Source organism: Dermacentor andersoni, chromosome 9 (assembly GCF_023375885.2).
Source record: "Dermacentor andersoni chromosome 9, qqDerAnde1_hic_scaffold, whole genome shotgun sequence".
Classification (NCBI taxonomy): Eukaryota; Metazoa; Arthropoda; class Arachnida; order Ixodida; family Ixodidae; genus Dermacentor; species Dermacentor andersoni.
Window position 1 is genome coordinate 55,492,966 of NC_092822.1, and position 19,354 is coordinate 55,512,319.

Genomic DNA, 19,354 nt, shown 5'->3' on the forward strand with positions numbered 1-19,354 from the left:
TGGAATGCGAAGGCATTATAGTCCATTTGATTAATTACGTTTGTTTTTCTGCGCGTTCCCTGTCTGCACAAGCTCTTGCCTGCGTTTTAACTGCGCCTCGGTAAGGCCAAATCAAAACGCGCCACGCGTCTCAACGCGCTCGCTTTCCCGCAAGGAATTCAGAATTAGAAAGACCGTTCGATGGCATTCAATTGGACATTAATGTTTTGTTTTTATTTGATACACTCTTTTTATGCACCCACGACGTGGCGCCACCTCCTACCCGTTAGCTGAGCCGTCACGTGCCCAACGACGCACGCAATATAGCCCACGCGTTTAGACAACCACATGACTGCGACGTGACGTGCGCGATGACGCACGCATTACGCACACACTAGGCACACATTCAGTCAACCATAACCGTGGAGCCGCCGTGGCGTCGGGGAAGCTTGCTCGGCTCGCACCCCGGGGGCTCAGGTCTGATTGCTAACCAGACCGAAATTTCCTTCATATTATATTCAAAGTGGGGGGGGGGGGGGGGGGGGGGGGGGCATTAGGTTACTTAGTTTACAGGAACCTACTAGAGAAATATTGACGTCAATTCGAGAATTTATTAACGTGTTTTAACTCCTTGCGGTAGGCCATTCTTGGGGCCATCATTCGCTCACGCCGCCGACTGCAACGCCGGATTTTTCGTGTAATGAGACAAATTATGCTTTCGCATTAAAAAGAAAGCAGGAAAGAATGCAAAGTGCACGAAAGCTGTTCCCTGCGAAGGAATGTGCAGATAAGAGAAAGAAAAACGGCGGAGAGGAGGTCGAACACTGGAGTGGTGCGTGGTTTCTCCACAGAACCATCCTGACGGGAAGGCGAGAACGACTGGTGTGATTTCCGACGCGGAGCTTGAAATCGAGTATGCGGCCCTGAGGAGTCTTTTGAGGTCATCGGTGCGCATTCTTGAGATTCACCGCTGAGGGGAACTCCCGATGTATCGAGTTGATATTTGCTTCTTCGACATTACCAGCGTCTGCCAAAGTGGGCTACGTGATACACCGCGTACGACCATTCGTTCCAAGGCCTCTTCAGTGCCGGAAATATCTAAAGATAGGACACGTGAGCGCTCTTTGTAGATGTAACGCCACCTGCTTTCGTTGCGGCGGAGAGCATAATACCACCGACAGTGATGCGTTTTCATTTAAATGTCCGAACTTTACTGGCTCTCACAAAGTGACTTCGAAGGAATGCTCGAAGATCCCGTTTGAAACAAGAAGTCCATATTCTTCGAAAAATGGCAAGAGACGAATCTTCACGTAAATAGGCTGCTCAATCTATTCGCCAATGTTACCAACACTCGCGAAAGAAGCGCCACAAAGCCCCTTTCAGGAGAACTACACGGCAAGGCACAGGTGCCACGACCGCCGGCTGCCTGTGCATGCATCGAGGACGGAAACCATGCTTTCTGTACTTGGCGTCTCATCGTGGAGAACACAATTAGCCGCATAGCGAACTAGCCATGGACGTGGTTGATAATTGTGGAGGCTGTTCGACGCGGCGTCACTTTAATTCCGGCTGCAGAGTTGTACTATAGTCTTTAGATTTGTCCTGTTGCAGTGTTCTACTTTAGTCTTTAGATTTGTCCTGTTGCTCTTCCTTTCCTCTTTCCTTTTTCCTCCCTTCCTTCCTGTCTTCCATTCCTGTGTTGCTGTCACCTCCCTTCAGAAGAGTAGGCAGGCGTCGTGCCCCTTCCGGTGGCAGTTGCCAGCCTGCTCCTCGCTCTCCCTTTCCTGTTAACTGTGTATATGTGTAGATGTGTTCAAAACAAATAATAATAATAATAATGCTTTCTACTATTTCAAGGTCGATGTAAACACGCGGCGAATATTCGCCTCTAGCGGCTGATGCAGACACGGAATGGCCTTTGCTGCCGTCTAGGCCCACAGCCATGCCAGCGGGCCCTAGTGGTCCTCTGCGCCATGAAGCCAAGAATGATAGATAGGGCCAATCAAACCGGTGACACTACGGGCAAGCAAGGAGATGGACACAACGAGAAGGAAAGCGTTCAGAAAATGCTGAAGCACCTGGTGAAGTCAATGCGCGTGATTCTGGGTGGTCTCCAGGATCCGACCGCTAAAAGTGCCCTGCAGGTTCTCGCCGTGCTGAAGCCGCTTATCGCAGCTCTTTACATGCTGTGAAGCTTTTGTTTGGAGCTTGTGCTGCTCATGCAGGGGAGGCCCGCACACCAGCTCGTCTTAGCGCCTTTATCTTTAGGTTCATTCGAACTAGTGACTACAGACTAGATACGGAACAAGATAGTGGCTTCATGGATCAGGTTTCTGAACGTTTATCGTCAGAATGTTGAACTTGCTTTCACCGTTGCGCATCCCTCATTCAACGTCATCATCATCCCTCATCGCAGCTTTATGTCCCCGTTCCCCCTACCCTTGTGCAGAGTAGTAGGCTAGCGCGCGTTAGCTCAAGCCGACCTCTCTGCCTTCTTTCAAATTATTTATCTCTCGCTTTCTCTCTCCCCTGACGAAATAGGAAAACAAAAGTACATCTCGTGCAAGATATCGGCGAAATGTGAGAATCAGTAGCGTCTGGTTCGGTTCCCTTATGTGCCCTATTTCCGCTATATATATATATATATATATATATATATATATATATATATATATATATATATATATATATATAAACGAGAAGAGAGGGGCTTAACCGAGGTGCCCGATTTTTATTAGTCATATTATAAGAAGCCAACAAACACTGACACCAAGGACAGCATAGGGGAAATTACTTGTGCTTAATAAATGAAAATGAAGACATGATAAATAAATGGAAACTAAAGTGGATGAAAAAACAACTTGCCGAAGGTGGGAACCGAACCCACAACCTTCGCATTTCGCGTGCGATGCTCTGCCAAGTGAGCTACAGCGGCGCCGTTTTCCCATTCACTTTTCTTGGGTATTTATGTGCCCTAGTAGAACCCTGGGAGTGTTAGCCAGCGCCACCACTCACAGACCTTGGCGGCGGACGTGGAACGTCCTTTTTGCCGCAGGCGTCACAAGAACGTGATCTTTTTGGGTGAAGGCAACTGGTCAATAAACCCACATATGCTACCTGAAGGCATCAATGTTGCCGGACTCGAGACCCTCGTTATATAATAAACGAGAAGAGAGGGGCTTAACCGAGGGGCCCGATTTTTATTAGTCATATTATAAGAAGTCCACAAACACTGACCCGAAGGTTGTGGGTTCGGTTCCCACCTGCGGCAAGTTGTTTTTTCATCCACCTTAGTTTCCATTTATTTATTGTTTCTTCATTTTCATTTATTAAGCACAAGTAATTTCCCCTATGTTGTCCTTGGTGTCAGTGTTTGTTGGCTTCTTATAGTATATATATATATACAACTTTTTTGTATGTTTGGAAGTCGCTCGAATTGCCCTTCAGATTACTGCTAGCTCCCAGAAAAAGGTGCGGTACCTCGCCCGCGCTAAACGAGCCCACAACGCTATACTGACGGGGCACATCCAGCCGTGCCGGCTTTCCTGCAGAGCACACGTTAAAGGACTTGCCAGATGTGAACGTCCTGAGAGGCGCGCGGACAGCATAGAAAAGAAAAAACAACGCAGCGAAAGAAAACTAAAGCCCGGATTACGCCGCAGCCTGTGAAGCTGCATGCTGGCCCGGTATCCCCCGCGTACGGGAAGGGCACGTGAGGAAAATGCCGTGATTAGTGCTAATGGTTGACGGAGAAATAAGAGAAAACAAACGTGCTTCATTAGATGAGTGCTCCGCCGAGCGAACGCGAGCAAGGTTGATTGCTTTCCTGTACAGATCTTGGCCAACATTTCCTGCTCTTCCGGTTACTCACGCTGCCCTCGTTACGCACTTGCGGTGCGCTATTTATCGGCTTCGAGAAGAAGGGACAAAAAAATAAAGGTATCCGTGCGTTGGCCCAAAACACGTTTCACCGCAGGCGCAAACGCGATTGCCTTTCCTTCCCCACCGAGGAAGTGCTCGGCGAAGTGCTAGCGCATCCCCGGAATCCGGCGCCGACGTGTGGAACGGCGGGACCCCGCACCATCTTTTGATTGATTCTCACGAGTTGCTTGCAGCGTGATGACGTCTGCTCGCTCGCCTGCCGATGAAAACTGCATGAATCGACGGCGCTGTCATTGCGGCGACGTGGACACGCTGCTCTTGGCATAAGCCTATACAGAGACATAGAGAGAGAAGTGAGATGCGAACGGCAGGGAGGTTAAAAAGAAGACAAACATCCAGTTTGCTACCCTGCCCTGTGAAAAAGATGAAAAGGAGAGAAAAGGATGAAAAGGAGACGCGCATGCGCAGAGAGAGAAAGAGAGAGAGGGAGGGGGAGGGAGGAAAATAGAGAAGGAGAGATAGAAAACACGCATACACACACACACACACACACACATGAAAAAGAGGACGCGAGAGCGTTAAAGTCGTTACACTACGTAACATGAACGAAATAACTTCAGTACAACGCTTACGTCACATTCTGGTGTGAGGACCGTGCAAGCTGGTGAGCTCTTGACAACTGATGTGTTCCAACTTGTTCCACCAAGCAAAGGCTGTCTAAGTTGTGATGTCTAATAAGACAGCTGCTGAAGAAGCAATGGAGCGCGAACATGTCTATTGACATCATCCGCTCTCCGGCGGCCAAACTTCTGACGCCCGGGAAGACCCTCATCATGAGTAACTTTTTCGCGCCTTGATCATCCCCATCAGCGGTCCTTCAAGCACCATCCTAAATGTTATTTCCTATGCGCAACTGGCGCATATTCACCATGCGAGATCCACCTAGAATCTGGTGGTTCGCGCAAAATGCAACTAAAATGGTTAGAAAATAACAAAACCTATGTACCGGGGAAAGAAGTGGTGCTGAAGAGTCAAATGTGAAAAAAAGAAATAAAATATGGGGTTTCGCGTGGGAAAACAACGATCTGATTATTAGGCACGCCGTAGCGTAGGAGTCGCGAAATTTGAGCCACCTGGGGCTCTTTGACGTGCACTTAAATCTAAGTACACGGGCGTTTTCGCATTTCGACCCCATCGAAATGCGGCCGCTGTGGTCGGAATCAGATCCCGTGTCCTCGTGCTCAGCAGCCAAGCACCATAGCCACTAAGCAACCACGGCGGGTAAAACTAAAATGTAATTGAAAATCGTGAGAGAATGGTGCGTTAAGAAAGAAATGATAAATATAAACAAAACTACAATATTTTTGCACTTTATTTTTGCTAGTGGCGCATACATACCAAAAGTGGGAGAGCGCCCAAGAATCTGGCGGTTTGCAGAAAATGCGTTAGGAAGACTTAAAAGTAATTAAGCTGATGCACTGGGGGAGGATGGAGTACTGAACACTCAAACTTTAATTCACTTATCTTAGTGATCGCAAAAGGCCGAGGGCAAAAAATATTAGGCTACAATTACCTTTTCAGGAAGGCCGGAGATATGTCATTTAAGGATGAAATGTTTCATAGACTTACAAACATTCCGCTCTCTGTATACCCTTGCCAAACCGTGGTTAACATTCTTCTTTTTTTGTAAATAATCTTTAGTAATCATGCATCATAGAGTTATTATGCATTACAGTAGCCTCATAGCCAATCAAAATCAGGTATATGCGACGGCTTTGAAATAACAAAAGCCTACGTAATAACCGAAGCAGTTTCTGTCAATATGGCAGACAATGTCTTCAGAAAACAAGGACAGGATCGTCAGCAGACGGCCGGATTAATATGCAGAGCTGGAACCTAGTCCCAAGCGCACGTAGCTGAGCGTGAGAATTCTTAGTTTAAAATTTTTCGTTGGCCGAGGAACGCACCGTTTATAACGACATGCTGAAACGTCTCTTTCAGAAGCCTCTCCTGCGGAAATCCCTCACGCGGCAGTTCTTTTTTTTTTATGCACCACGCGGAACTACGGACATATCCGAAACCTCTTACACGTACGCTGACGAAGCGACTCATTTTAATGAAGTTGCCCTTAAGCACATTCGACCGCTAATCTATAGAGTCGAACTCAAACCTACGCAGCACTAAACAGATTGCATACTTGCGCTCGGTTTCCACTTATAACGCGCCGTTCGATGCGACGCGAGCAGTAAACAAACCGACCTCTCGACTTTTGCAAGATTAGCAATAGCGATGTCGCGGCAACCGTGCAGGGGCACGCTCAGCATAAGAACTACAGACGCACGAAGCACACGGCCAAATAGAATGACAGTACTTATTCTCTCAGCTTTCTTTTACTTTATCTCTCCGTATCTCGGTCTCTCTGCTGGTTTTACTTTCTTAATGTGTTGTTTCTTGGTTTCCATAGCCTCTTGCGCACGCAGGCTGAACAAGTTTCGCGCTGCGGCGGTAGCAACCTGGGTGCTCCGCGGTCTCATATTCCCCCGGGGTGTTCCCGGGCGTCCCAGCCTCGCAAAACCCGGAGCGTGCCGGTGGCCCTGCCGCCTCTTTCGAAGTCGAAAAACGGAAATGGAAGGCGTTATTGGATTTGAGAGCAGTTTATTGCGAAATCAGGGGGTGGCCTCCCCTGCTCCGTCCGACCGCAGCAGTGAAGAGGGGGAAACGAAGGGAGTGAGTGGGGAAGCTTATTTCGGGTTAAAGAAATTGTAAAATGAAAGGTTCGAGAGAGAGGTAGATATGCGGAGAAGAGAAGGCCGCAGCAAAAAGAAAAAAAAGGAACAAAAAACAAAGAAGAACACTACTGCCGCGTCTCCTCCACCACCAGCGTCGACGCCAACGCGGCGTATAGTATAGAGCCGAGACGGGAATGCCTCCGCGATTGCTCTTGGCGATTGGGCGTTGGCACGACAAGAGAGCGAATCGTGATTTGACGCTGCGTAGCACGCACGCACGCACGCACGCACGCACGCACGCACGCACGCACGCACGCACGCACGCACATACATACATACATACATACATACATACATACATACATGCATAAATACATACATACATACATACATACCTACATACATACATACATACATACATACATACATACATACATACATACATACATACATACGTACATACATACATACATACATACACACATACATACATACATACATACATACATACATACATACATACATACATACATACATACATACATACATACATACATACATACATACAAGTTGTATGCAGTGATCTGGAATGGAATGGAATACATGGAAACATACATGAACGAGAAAAAAAGGAAACAAGGGTTTTTTTTAGTCATATCATAAGAAGCCAACGAAAAACGACACGAAGAAGAGCCCACAAGGAATTATGCGCTGCTCTTCATTGAATTAAAGAAATGATAAATATACGAAAACGAAAGTGTATGAAAAGACAACTGGTCGCAGGTGGGATAGCAACCCAGGCGTTCGCATTGCGCGAGCGATGCTCTTAACTATTGAGCTACAACTACAGTGTTGGCCTGCGCCACCACTCACGGCCATGGCAGTGTATGTATAAACATCCTATGTGAAACAGGCGTCACGTGGCACGTGAAATGTTTTGGGCTGGAGGAAACTGGTCAATAAACCAACACATACTACTTGAAGGCATCAAAGCTGAACGATCATGCGCCACAGTTCCCTTAGTAATCTTTTTTTTTTTGTAGGAATATTTATCACCAAGGATGTGGTTCGGTAACTTATTGACTAAGACGTTGTGCTGCAGAGCTTGAGGTCGTGGGTTCGATTCGGGGCATGGCGGCCGCGTTTCGATAGAGTGATATGCACAGACGCTCCTGCACTTTGGACTTGGGTGCACGTTAAGGAACCCCAAGTGGTCAAAATTCATTCGGAGTTCCACACTACCGCGTGCTCCATAATTATATTGTGGATCTGGCACGTAGTGCCCCGGATGTTAATTTATGTTCCATTATGTCATCATTATGTCATCATTTATGTTCCAATTTATGTCATCTCTATTATTCCGTCCATTGCGTTGTCTTCGTCATGCCGTTGTCGCCAATAGGGTGGTGTCCAAAACCCGACGTTTATGACATGTTTCCGGTTCCCACAATCGCTTCCGCCGCATGCAGCTAACAAAAGCATAGCCTTCATGATTCGGATCTGTTTATCCATCGCCCTGGCGCGTAGGATGCCTCGATGTCAGCGCCGCCTCCAGCCATTCAGGGTGGTGACAGCCTTTGACGAGGCCCGAGCCACACCTCCGCCATATTGTGTCGGAGTTGAGTTGAGTGGTTGTAGGCTACTGGTGGGATTAGCCTTGCACTTGCTGCCGACAATTGCTCCAACGTAGCGACACTTAAATAAATAATATAAATCAGACACAGACTTCACAATTACAAATAGTCACTCCTAAGGTCCCCACGTGGAGGTCAAATCCGCGTCCTGCAGGTAGTTTAATAGAAGGCGAGAAACATCCTTCCTTCACAACTGGTTCCCGCGTGGGAAAACAATGTCCTGAAGAGAACTGTGAGGAACTCTTGTCTTCTTGAGGGACCCGAATAACGCACTCATTTCCGTGTTATACAGAGTACAGCACATAAGGTAATGTTCTATGTCACCGCACAGACCACACGTTGAACATAATGGAGACAACGCCAGGCCAGTCTTATACATCCACGCAGGGGCACGAGCAGAGCCGTGCCCGCGGTCGCACATGTGCGTACATTTGTCAGTGCGGCCCAATCGCGTGCTTCTAAAGAAACGAAAGGCGCTGAGTTTCTGAAAGGAACGAATAAATATAGGTACACATTCACACGCGTCCGACATACAAGCTATCAGTTTCCCAGCAGTCAATGAATGAAGCTGGCTTCTCCACACAAACCATGTTATTGCGAAGAAGACTGCTTTCAAGAGAGAGAGAGAGAGAGAGAGAGAGTGAATCAACTTTTGAACTGAGCCCTTAGTGACGGTTGGTGCGCGCTGGCACCAGATGGGGTGGAACCTTATTCTCAGGTCCCATATGCGTCCAGCAGTTCCTGGCCCCTAGCCGCCAGCGCGAGCTGGGTCGGTAGGTCGGGGCTGGACAACAAGGTCTCCCATCGCTCGGGGGGGTTGGGGCTGGGGAGGGTGGGGGGTAGGGATGGTGGGGGGTTCTTGAGCTTAGTGCACTCTGCAAGGATGTGTGCTAGAGTGCCTTTTGACCGTCTGCAAAAAGGGCATAAAGTGTCATGCTCTGTAGGGAACATCTTGTGCAAGAGCACGGGATGCGCTAGCGACCCCGCTTGCGTGCGTCGCAAGATCGTTTGCTGCTGTCGGCTGAGTTGCGGATGCGGACGGGGAAGCCTACATCTGCCGCTTCTGTACATTTGCGTGATTTCTTTGTAGCTTGTCACGGGGTGCGGTAGCTCTGGCTCGTCCTCGGCCCGGATTGGCAGTTCTCGGGCATAGTGGTCGGCGAGTGCGTTGCCTTCCACTTGCGAGTGAGCCGGGACCCACACGAGCTCAACGGCCCGTCCCGGTGATTTGCATTTATTTATTTATTTATTTATTTATTTACATGTACCTTACAGGCCTTCGAGAAGGCATAGTGTAAGGGGGGAAATACGGTAACATATTAGTATGGAGTCGGGAAAGAAATAAACATCAGCAACAGAACATGGAAAATTAATACGTTAGAAAATACAATATGTAGAGCAATAACAATAAATGGTAAACAATAACATAATAGCATAATAACATCGTAAACGTTTTTGCATGTTATACAGTAGTAAGTATTGTAAAAAAAAAAAATGAGAGCACTGAAATTCTTTAACATTGCAGAAAAAATGTAAGGTGAGGATCGTTTGGTGAGGATCGCTAATGCCGCGGGAGAGATGTTCCCCTTGCGGTTTTCAAGATCTGTCTTTTTAAATTTTACAGTTATCACGCGCATTCACGCGTGGGCGACAATTGAGGCCTGCGATGATGCGATAAGATATCGGACTACTTCAGGCACACGTGTTAGTTATCACAGTCATCACGCGCGTGTCCGTTTTCCACCGGGCTGATATCATTCCACAAGCTCAAAAATAAATAAATAAATAAATAAATAAATAAATAAATAAATAAATAAATAAATAAATAAATAAATAAATAAATAAATATGCAGTCGATCCAACTTGCCCTTTTGGAATCTATATACAGAAAGATTACGCGGCAGTTTCACGAGCACTTTCTCATTTGGTTCAAGGATGCCCCGAATGAGGAGCTCTGCAATGCATGCACCTTTGAACACAACCAACGTTACAAGGGTTGAAAGAAAGAGGCCAGCTGGCTTTCAGCGCCATTTGCTTGTGGTACCCGACCTCCCTTTGGAGGCGCAGATGCGACCGTCTACGCGTTCACCCGGCGGCGCAACGGCCACCTCCTGTGGTGCCCTCTCTCTCTCTCTCTCTCTCTCTCTATATATATATATATATATATATATATATATATATATATATATATATATATACATATAGGTACGATATAAAGAGGTACGACATAATGCTCACGCATTTCTCTCGCAGTTACCAGTAAATCGTCGCTGAATTCTTATTTTTCCTTATTTTGTTCTATCATCATCCTCATCCTCATCTTCAGCCTATCTTTATGTCTAACCCCTGTCCTGCGCCAAATGATTCCAGCTTGTGCCTGCAAATTTCTAAATTTCATCACCCCACCTAGTTCTCCGCCGTCCTCGACTGCGCTTTCCTTCTCTTGGCACCCATTCTGTAACTCTAATGGTCCACCGGTTATCCATCCTACGCATTACATGTCTTGCCCAGATCCATTTTTGTTCTCTTAATGACAATTAGAAGATCGGCTATCCCCGTTTGCCTTCTGATCCACCCCGCTCTCTTATTGTCTCTTAAACTTAAGCCTAACAATTTTCGTTCCATCGCTCTTTACGTGGTCCTTAAGTTGTTCTCGAGCTTCTTTGTCAACCTCCATATTTCTGCCCCATATGTTAGTACCGGTATAAGGCAGTGACTGTACACGTTTCTTTTCAATGATAATGGTAAGCTCCCACTCAGGATCCGGCAATCAGAGCCGTACACACTCCAACCCATTTTTATTCTTCTGTAAATTTCCTTCTGATGATCAGGGTCACCTGTAAGTAATTGACCTAGACAAACGTACTCCTTCGCGGACTCTGCAGGCTGACTGGTAATCCTGAACTCTTGTTCCCTTGCCAGGCTATTGAACATTCTCTTTGTCTTCTGAATCTTAATATTCAACCCCACTCATACACTTTATCTGTCAAGGCCCTCGATCATTTGTTGTAATTGGTCCCCAGTGGTGCTGAACAGGACTATGTCATCTGCAAACCGAAGGTTGCTGAGATACTCGCCGTTGGTCGTCCCTCCTAAGCCTTCCCAGTTTAATAGCTTGAATACTTCTTTCAAGCATGCAGTGAATAGCATAGGACAGATTGTGTCTCCTTGCCTGACTTCTTCCTTGATAGGTAACTTTCTACTTTTGTTGTGAAGAATCAAGGTAGCTTCGGAATATTCCTATATATTGCCCAAGATATTCAAGTACTACTGTATACTACCTACAGAAGGCCTGCCCCAAGTAGCCAAACAGTACCTGACCTAGTTAACGTATCTCTCTTCCCTGTACTTTATCATGGATCCGCCCGATAAATTGTCTTCCTTTACAGCGAACAGTTGTTAGTGCCGCACCCAATACCACAGATGTTCAACCATTTCCCACCGGCAGAAAAAAATAAAGAAAAGAAAGAATATTTTGTTGTCAACGTGAATATACGTTAATACATGAGTTAGGGGTTGAATTCACAACACTTTGCTTTCGAAAGTTGTCTTTGCCATTTGCTAATGATATATTTGCCTTCCCGATTGGCTGGAATTTGCATTGACAAACATTTCTAGCGTAGGAAGCTTTTGTCAATACGGGTACAGAAGAAAAGAAAGAACCACAATCAGTACGGAACTGAAGAACTTCCCTTCTTTTGATTGAGGCTGTAGCCATCTGCGCCCTTGAAGGCACTGAGAGAAACACTGCCTCATGGAGGAGAACTGGAATGAAAATCAGAATCTACTAGCTCGTATGCGCAAAAGTGTTCTCATTGTTCGTAAGAGCTGGTGCCATCCACTCGCGACGTTGCAAACACTAGTAAAGGCGGCAAGTGGCAAAGAGCACTTACGAACTAAATGTTTTGAGAATTAGGACGCTAGTTTATAGGGGCCGCGCCCCTCATAAAGATTAACAGAAGAGCGATATGGAAATGAATAAAGTGAATGGGTTGTGACAGCGTAAGAAACAAAATCCACAGTTTCTATCTTCCTGCAGCGCAAGGCACAGACCAAGATAGAAAATGACAAAAGTGACGCGACAGACAGAATAAGCGAAATGTAACCATCGGGCTTGTGCATCTCTATTGCGCATCCACGGAAAAAAAAGTGTACTAAGGATACGGCATAAGAAACTCTACATACGGCATCTTGCCACGTCATATCGTCGCACCGGGCATGTAACGTTGTCGGCCCAGGGTCATTTCGATGTCGACGCAATCTCTAATGTATCGTCACTGCAGCTCCCGGCATAACAACGCTTCGCCGTCTGCAATGCGCAACTTCTCTGTGTTTCGCAGATCTCCCCGAATTCTCTTTTTCATGGTTTGTTGAGTCCATTCGTTCGCGGATCCAAGGAACAAAATGGAAACAAATAGAGACACACATGACCTTCCCAGCCTTTTATCTCTCAATGTGCCGTTGAATACTTACGCGATTCACGTGTTTAGGCAACAACAGCTTCCACAATGCAGGTAAGCAATACCATTGCGAAACCCTAATTAAGACACTTTAAGGTCATGGCTAGAGCTTGACGTGGTGCAATCAATCACGCGTATGTGTCATGAATACCTGTATATTAGTGGCAAACGAGAAAAGCCAGCTTCCTCTAGCCCCAATGTTTACCTGCATCTTCACGTTTTCCCGAGTTTCGTGAGGGATGGCAAAAGTCTTTTGCGGTTTACAGTCTCCCGGCAGCAAGGAAACAACTCCCTGAACGTTACATAAAAAATATGTATAAGTAAAAAAATTAGGAAAAAAAAGAGATTAGGGTCGTGCGATGCTAGAACGAACGCGACCGATAGAGCCCTAGCACGGTCGCTATGCCGCATACTCTGCGTGTATACGGAGAAGTAAATTACAGAGCGTGCACCATGTTTTCCCCTTCCAAATTACGGCGCTGAAAACCTCCCCGCCTTGTGACACACACACAAAAAAGAACAAATAACGGTATAGTGAGGGAGGCATGTTTCGAGGGAACGTATGAAGTACGCCCATGGGACAGCAGCTCGGAAAAATACGGAAAAGCGAAATAAATAAGCAACACGATGACAACAAACAACGTGCCGTGCATTCAGTGTCATCAAGAACAGGCAGAAAGGAAGCAAAAAAAGGTATAGGGAGGAATGAGGGAAGAATGGGAAAAACAGGGGACGCAGGGAAACGAGGAAGAGAATACTCCGCGATCCACCGCGAATCATTGAGCCGCGAGTCTTCAGGTGATGCAACTATAAATCATTGGGGAGGAGAAGGACGGAGGGAGAGAGGGTCCTTGCACGGGGGGGAACATCATCTAGGGAAGCGAGGTGGCGGGGGTGCGGCCAGGAGAAAGATTGATCGGGCTCAGACGTATCGCCCGTACGATCTCCCGTGTCTTTCGCTCTTTCTTCTCTCATCATACGTTTCCCTCATTTTTCCACGTTCTCAGTTACTCCTTTCGCACTTTTATTTTTCTCTATCTTTCTCCAGGCCTTCTCCGCCCCTCCATCCCTTTATGTTCCTCTCCACCCCCTCTCATTTCCTACATCCTATTCGCCATTTTCCTTTTTTTTTCCATAGAAATGAAAAGGAGGCAAGAAAGGTTCCAGTTAATTATGTTATACACTCAGAAGATATGTCTCTCTCCTTCCAAAATCGGCCTGTTCGATTGTGGCATTGTTGTTTAATCCGTGGGCACCTACGTTTCACTCTTTCTCAAGTGCCCCCAGCGTAGTCCCCCCCCCTTTCTTTTTTTTTTTTTGAAGTTTCCTTCCTACCGCGTAATTAGGGTGGCTCGCTTTAATGGCTCTCCGTCGTGTTACCGCTTTCTTTCTTTCATTCTTTCTTTTTGTTTCTTAAATCTTTTTTCTTTACGTTTTGTTTCCCGAACGTATATGTCTTTGCGGCACTCACTCCATCTCTGCCGTATATAACACGAAACTCTATATACGCTAAAGCACAGTGGTGACGAGTATGAAATGTGCTTCGCAGCGACTCCCCTTTCCTCCCCTTTGCTCCGGAGCTCTAGAGAGAAATGCTTTATACGAAACGTTGTACGAGAGAGTAGGAAAATTGAGAACGACTCGGCGGGCCGTACGGGACAGCAGGCGTGCGATGCGAGATGGAAGGCGGCCATGTTGAAGGAGGATCGGTCCCTTGAGGCAATTACCGCGGGAGTTCTTTCGTTCTGGAGAGATTCTGAGTGACTCTCTATAAATTACTTGCTTCAGTGCGTATAGCTCGTCGCCTTCCCTAATTTTGTTTCCCCATCTGTCCGTTAGAACGAATTGCCGTGGCTGTTTCACGACGCGGCCGAAAGGGATTCTGAGGTATAGAAAAAGTGTACTCATAGTGATTATAATTATCGGATTTCGGTTTCACCGGCAGGGGTGGAATTCAAAGAGCTCGGGCTAGAATACGGAAAGGCGAGGTACTCTCTGGTCACTTACATATGAGGTCTATTCGGCAGGCTGTTTAAACTTTGTAAAATAGACTTTTTTTTTCTCGAGACACGTCTTAAACTGCTTCGCATACTTGTGGAAGCTTTTGTATCACGGCGAATAAGGTACTGTGATACCAGAGGTAATATTAGATTGCAAGTGTAAGGCTACATGTCCATGGACCGTTTGTAGCTCCGTTATTGAGTATACAGCACCTATATAGAGTTTTTCTACAGTGGAGACTTGTCTATAGTAGGTCTATAGACCTATAGACCTATAGTAGGTCTATAGACCTCCTCGCGTGTCATGCATTTTGCGAGCATGTCTCCGTACACCGAATGTGGTGGCAGCAATACCATGCGAACACTCACCTCATTGCTTTGGTCTACGTTCTGCCTGCGAACATCACCTCCCAAGTTGGGGAGGTATCCAGCATCACAGGGCCAGGGTTTGGACCTGTCGAAATTGGCGTATGTTGAATTCGTTGGTACTCCACGTCGACCAAAATGCACCAGCACTACGCAAGACAGTTCATCTCAGATACACTGCACGGCTGACATAGATTATGATAGGCTACGCGCAATCCGCCGCTGGCTCAAGAGGCGTCCTCAAAGTAGGCTATCTGCTGACGACATTCATTCCGGCGGGCTACCGCAAAGGCGAGCCCACTGGCTCCCTGACAAGCTCGCCAGAAGGCAGTGGTTGTCGTTCTGCTACAAACCCGATCCCGTAAACCAGCTCACAAGAATGGCGAGCACAATGCGTAGCCTGAGCATGCCGTCGATTCAGCGGCATCCTTTCAGGTCTACCGCACTGTTCCTCAACACCAGTGATTTATACACGACGACAGTAATTTCTTATTTAAAATCACTGTCTGAGTCTCGCCCGCAAATGTGCCACGACCAGATCAGAGGCGGATTGCATCGCTATGCACTATACATGACAAGTTTGCTTGGGCTTATCAGCATCGACGAGCAAGGCGCCGCCATCCAGGCGTGGACGGCATCGGTTAGATCGAACCGTATGTTAACGCGTTTAGACTACCATACAAGCACATCGTTTGAAACTGGCTAGGTACGTGCTGGTATGATTCCTGCGTTGAACAGTTGCAAATATTCTACACATTTAGGCTCATTACCGATAGCGTCTCTCTGTTGTATCGGAAAGCACGTAGAAAAGATGGAAGTGATGCTCTCAGACGACTATAGGCCCGAGTGTCTGTCCTGAGCGAATTTTGGGTTTTAGAAACAGGCGTAGCAAAATGGGCAACGTCAGTTACTCATTGAGTAAAATAAAAGACAATTGTGCAGATCCAACGTACATATTTTTTTTTTATTCTGTGTGAAGCGAAGGTTGTGTGAAGCGGTGGATCAGAGGCTGCAATAAATGTGCCCATTTCATTCCCGCGAATTTTTGGCGTAAAGGAAACTGACACGCGCGCATGCGCTCTCGTGTTCCCATGATACGCAATGAGACTCACGCGGCTACCATCTCAAGGAGCTGGCTAGTTGGCGCTGGCCCGATAGAAGTAGGCGCGCGATTGCGACCCAGTGGTTAGAGCATCAGGCTGCTGTGCTGCGGGAAAAAGGTTCGATGCCGCCATCGGGAAGGTGATTGAATGCTTTTTTGTAAGTGTCAGCTAGTCGGCCAGATACCCGCAGCACCCTGCAGCAGCCAGGGTCAGCAAAATCCGGTAGGGGTTCGCATGGAAACAAGCTTCGTTTCGAAAACGACGTCGTGTTGTGCTACCTTCGTTTTCTTCGACATTAAGGAAGGTTTCGATAGATTTTCTTCATCATCATCATCATCATCAGCCTGATTACGCCCACTGCAGGGCAAAGGCCTCTCCCATACTTCTCCAACTACCCCGGTCATGTACTAATTGTGGCCATGTTGACCCTCCAAACTTCCTAATCTCATCTGCCCACCTAACTTTCTGTCGCCCCCTGCTACGCTTCCCTTCCCTCGGAATCCAGTCCGTAACCCTTAATGACCATCGGTTATCTTCCCTCCTCATTACATGTCCTGCCCATGCCCATTTCTTTTTCTTGATTTCAACTAAGATGTTCACTAACTAACTTCACGAGACTACTACTAAAGAAATGGCAAAAGCAGCACGAAAGGCATGGCACGAAAGGAAGACGTCAGACAGACAGAACTCCTGTGTGTGCGTCTCAAGTCTTCCTTTTTGTCCGTGTCTTTCGCGCTGCTGTACCGTTCCTAACGTCGTGCCAACTATGGCTAAAACATGCAACCTGGTACACTCTGCAGTCCGCGACAGTTTGTGGCACCATCAGATTTCAGACTTTGTCAGTAACCGTTCGGACAACGTGACGACAAAAGCACTTTGACGAAAGCTGTGCATCAGTGTTTTGCGGGGACACGCGTAACACAGGTAGCGTGGTGTGGAGGTTCAGTGGCGGTTCAGTGGCGGCTGCGGCGATGGCAGAACAGACGTGCGGGTGACGTGGTAAATATACGACGCTCGCAGAAGGAGTACGTTTATATTCTGGTTCAGTTTATAAACCTATTTGCAATTACAGCTTCTTCCAATCGATACGAACGTGTATAGTGTGTGTATATCTGATAGTTGTGAGAAGGCGAACAGCAATCACACTTAGCTGATGGTCGTAGAATGGTGGGACTAACTGCAGGAGATGTATTGTAAAGGTACATAGATGCAGGAGAAAGTTCTCGGCAAGTCGTCCTAAGTCGAACTGCATGTTTCGTGCGGAGGTCGGCGATCGGCAATGAAATGTTAGGGAGGTAAATGCTAACAGCCTCTCGAGTGTGCCATCAAGATTTGTCAGCGTTTTGTGGAACGCAAACTAAAACCATGATTTTCATGAAGGAGAGGTATAGATAACAAGTACATGCACCATACATCTTTATCGTGATGCTAAACAACCAAAGCTGTGGCTAACAGGCTAACATATACTACACTAGCGCCTGATTTCACCCCTGGTGACCTTTGTATGAAACTCTAATGAGGTCACAGAAAGCTCCGTACAGCACGAATGAAAGCGTGACCAGTGCAGTCAATGTATGCACAAATGGCTTGGGAGTTAGCCATTAAACTCGATACATTGTTCAATAAATCAGTAAACAAATAAATATATTGGTATAGTTGTTTGTTGCTCGGGCGTGTAATCAAGGGTGTGAGCGAGCAGCTGATTCATTGATTGAACGAACGAGAGGAGTGGTAAAGTCTGCGCCGGCTGAGACAACTCGGCAGCCCCGACTCGTACAACAGAGCATGTATCATTGTGGAATGCTCTTAATTCCGCGCAATCTCGAAAGAGATAATTAAGCGAGGGACACCAGAGCCAAGCAGCCGTCTGCCGAATAAGAGAAGCGTGAGGCCTCCCCCTCTAGTTAAGCGTTCGGCGTTCGCGAGCGCGCCATTTTAATCTGGTTGAAGTCCATGCGACTCGAGCGTTTACTCGTGCAAGCCGCGTGCACGCGCTTTCAAACTGCAGACGCCTGAAGAATCTGATCTTCCGCTCGACAGGAACAAATCGGAGGGCACGTCTTATAGAAGAGCCCAGCTCTCCGCGTCGCAGCGCCCTGGAGAGGGCTCTTCCGAGCACGAACCCCCTCCCCTCCGTCCCTTCCTTTGAAACGTCGCAGCAATACGACCGGCGCTCGTCGTCTAATGCCCTGCAGCAAGGGTCTGGCAACTTTATAATCCACGCCCAGATCCTCTCGACGGGCGTCAATCGGAACGCCGCGTCGCATAGTCCTCGGAGGAAAGAACTGGTTAGCTTGATTGGGGAGGGGATTAGTCGGCAGCACAAACGCGATCACGGCCCAGTAGTCCCTCCGCTACCACCCCCACCCCCTCGGGATTAGCGATTGGAGTCTAACCGTGAATGACACCTCGCTGCGAGCGCGGAGCAACACCTCTCTCCTCGGAAAGCAGCGAGCTCGGGCGAGTCGCGTTAGGCACCGGTGAAGACGACGACGCAGGGGGGGTGTGGAAGCGTGCGCGCCCGACCGATATTTGGGGGGGGGGGGGCACTACCAGGTCTAAGCGTGGCCTCAATGAATGCTAGGCCACTCGTACGCCGTCTCTGAGTGCCTGCACTGGTGACCGAAGAACTATCCGGACCAGGCCGGTCGCCTCTATAACCTCTCTCGTTTCTCAACTGCACCGTTACGTCGCGCCGGCGTTGCCGCGATCACTAGAGATAGAAAGCGGGCCGAGTCAATTAGATTGCCCTGGCTCCACTCTAAGCCCGTTCGCCGAACGACGTGAGGCTCGCGTTCGGCGCCGGCTAGTCACCTTCCCTTCTTCCCCATCAGCCAACCTCGATTCAAACTCCTGCTGCCAAAGACACCCACCCCTTCACCCCCTCTATCCTCTATTCCCGCCGTCGGTCCCTTCTACCGCCTCCCTTGCGGATTTCCCATTAGAGCGGCCGCATCAGTATTTTAATGAGCTTGTTGCCAGGGGTTCGAGAAAGCACCCTGACGGCCGTTCGGGTGAAACCACTTCTCGGCGGGAGGTTCATCGGTCAAAAGCCTCCGACGCCACGAACCACCTCCTCCCCTTGGTCGAGTCCTATTTGCGAGTATCTCTTTAATGAGTACGTGTATGTTTTTTTTTTTGTTGTTGTTGTTGTTGTTGACTTGCCTGTAAGGGGCGAAAAGCGCTGGTGGCAATCAAGTT

The 19,354-nt window shown here is 47.7% G+C and overlaps 1 protein-coding gene across 1 annotated transcript in view; it reads right to left on the reverse strand.

The window, feature by feature from the left end:
• Positions 1–19,354, reverse strand: part of LOC129384038 (uncharacterized) — a 178,545-nt gene that overhangs the window by 38,341 nt on the left and 120,850 nt on the right. Inside the window, exon 3 of the mRNA XM_055069107.1 lies at positions 15,054–15,138. Within this exon, the coding sequence (XP_054925082.1) occupies positions 15,054–15,138 (85 nt within the window). The remainder of the gene's footprint in view (positions 1–15,053; positions 15,139–19,354) is intronic.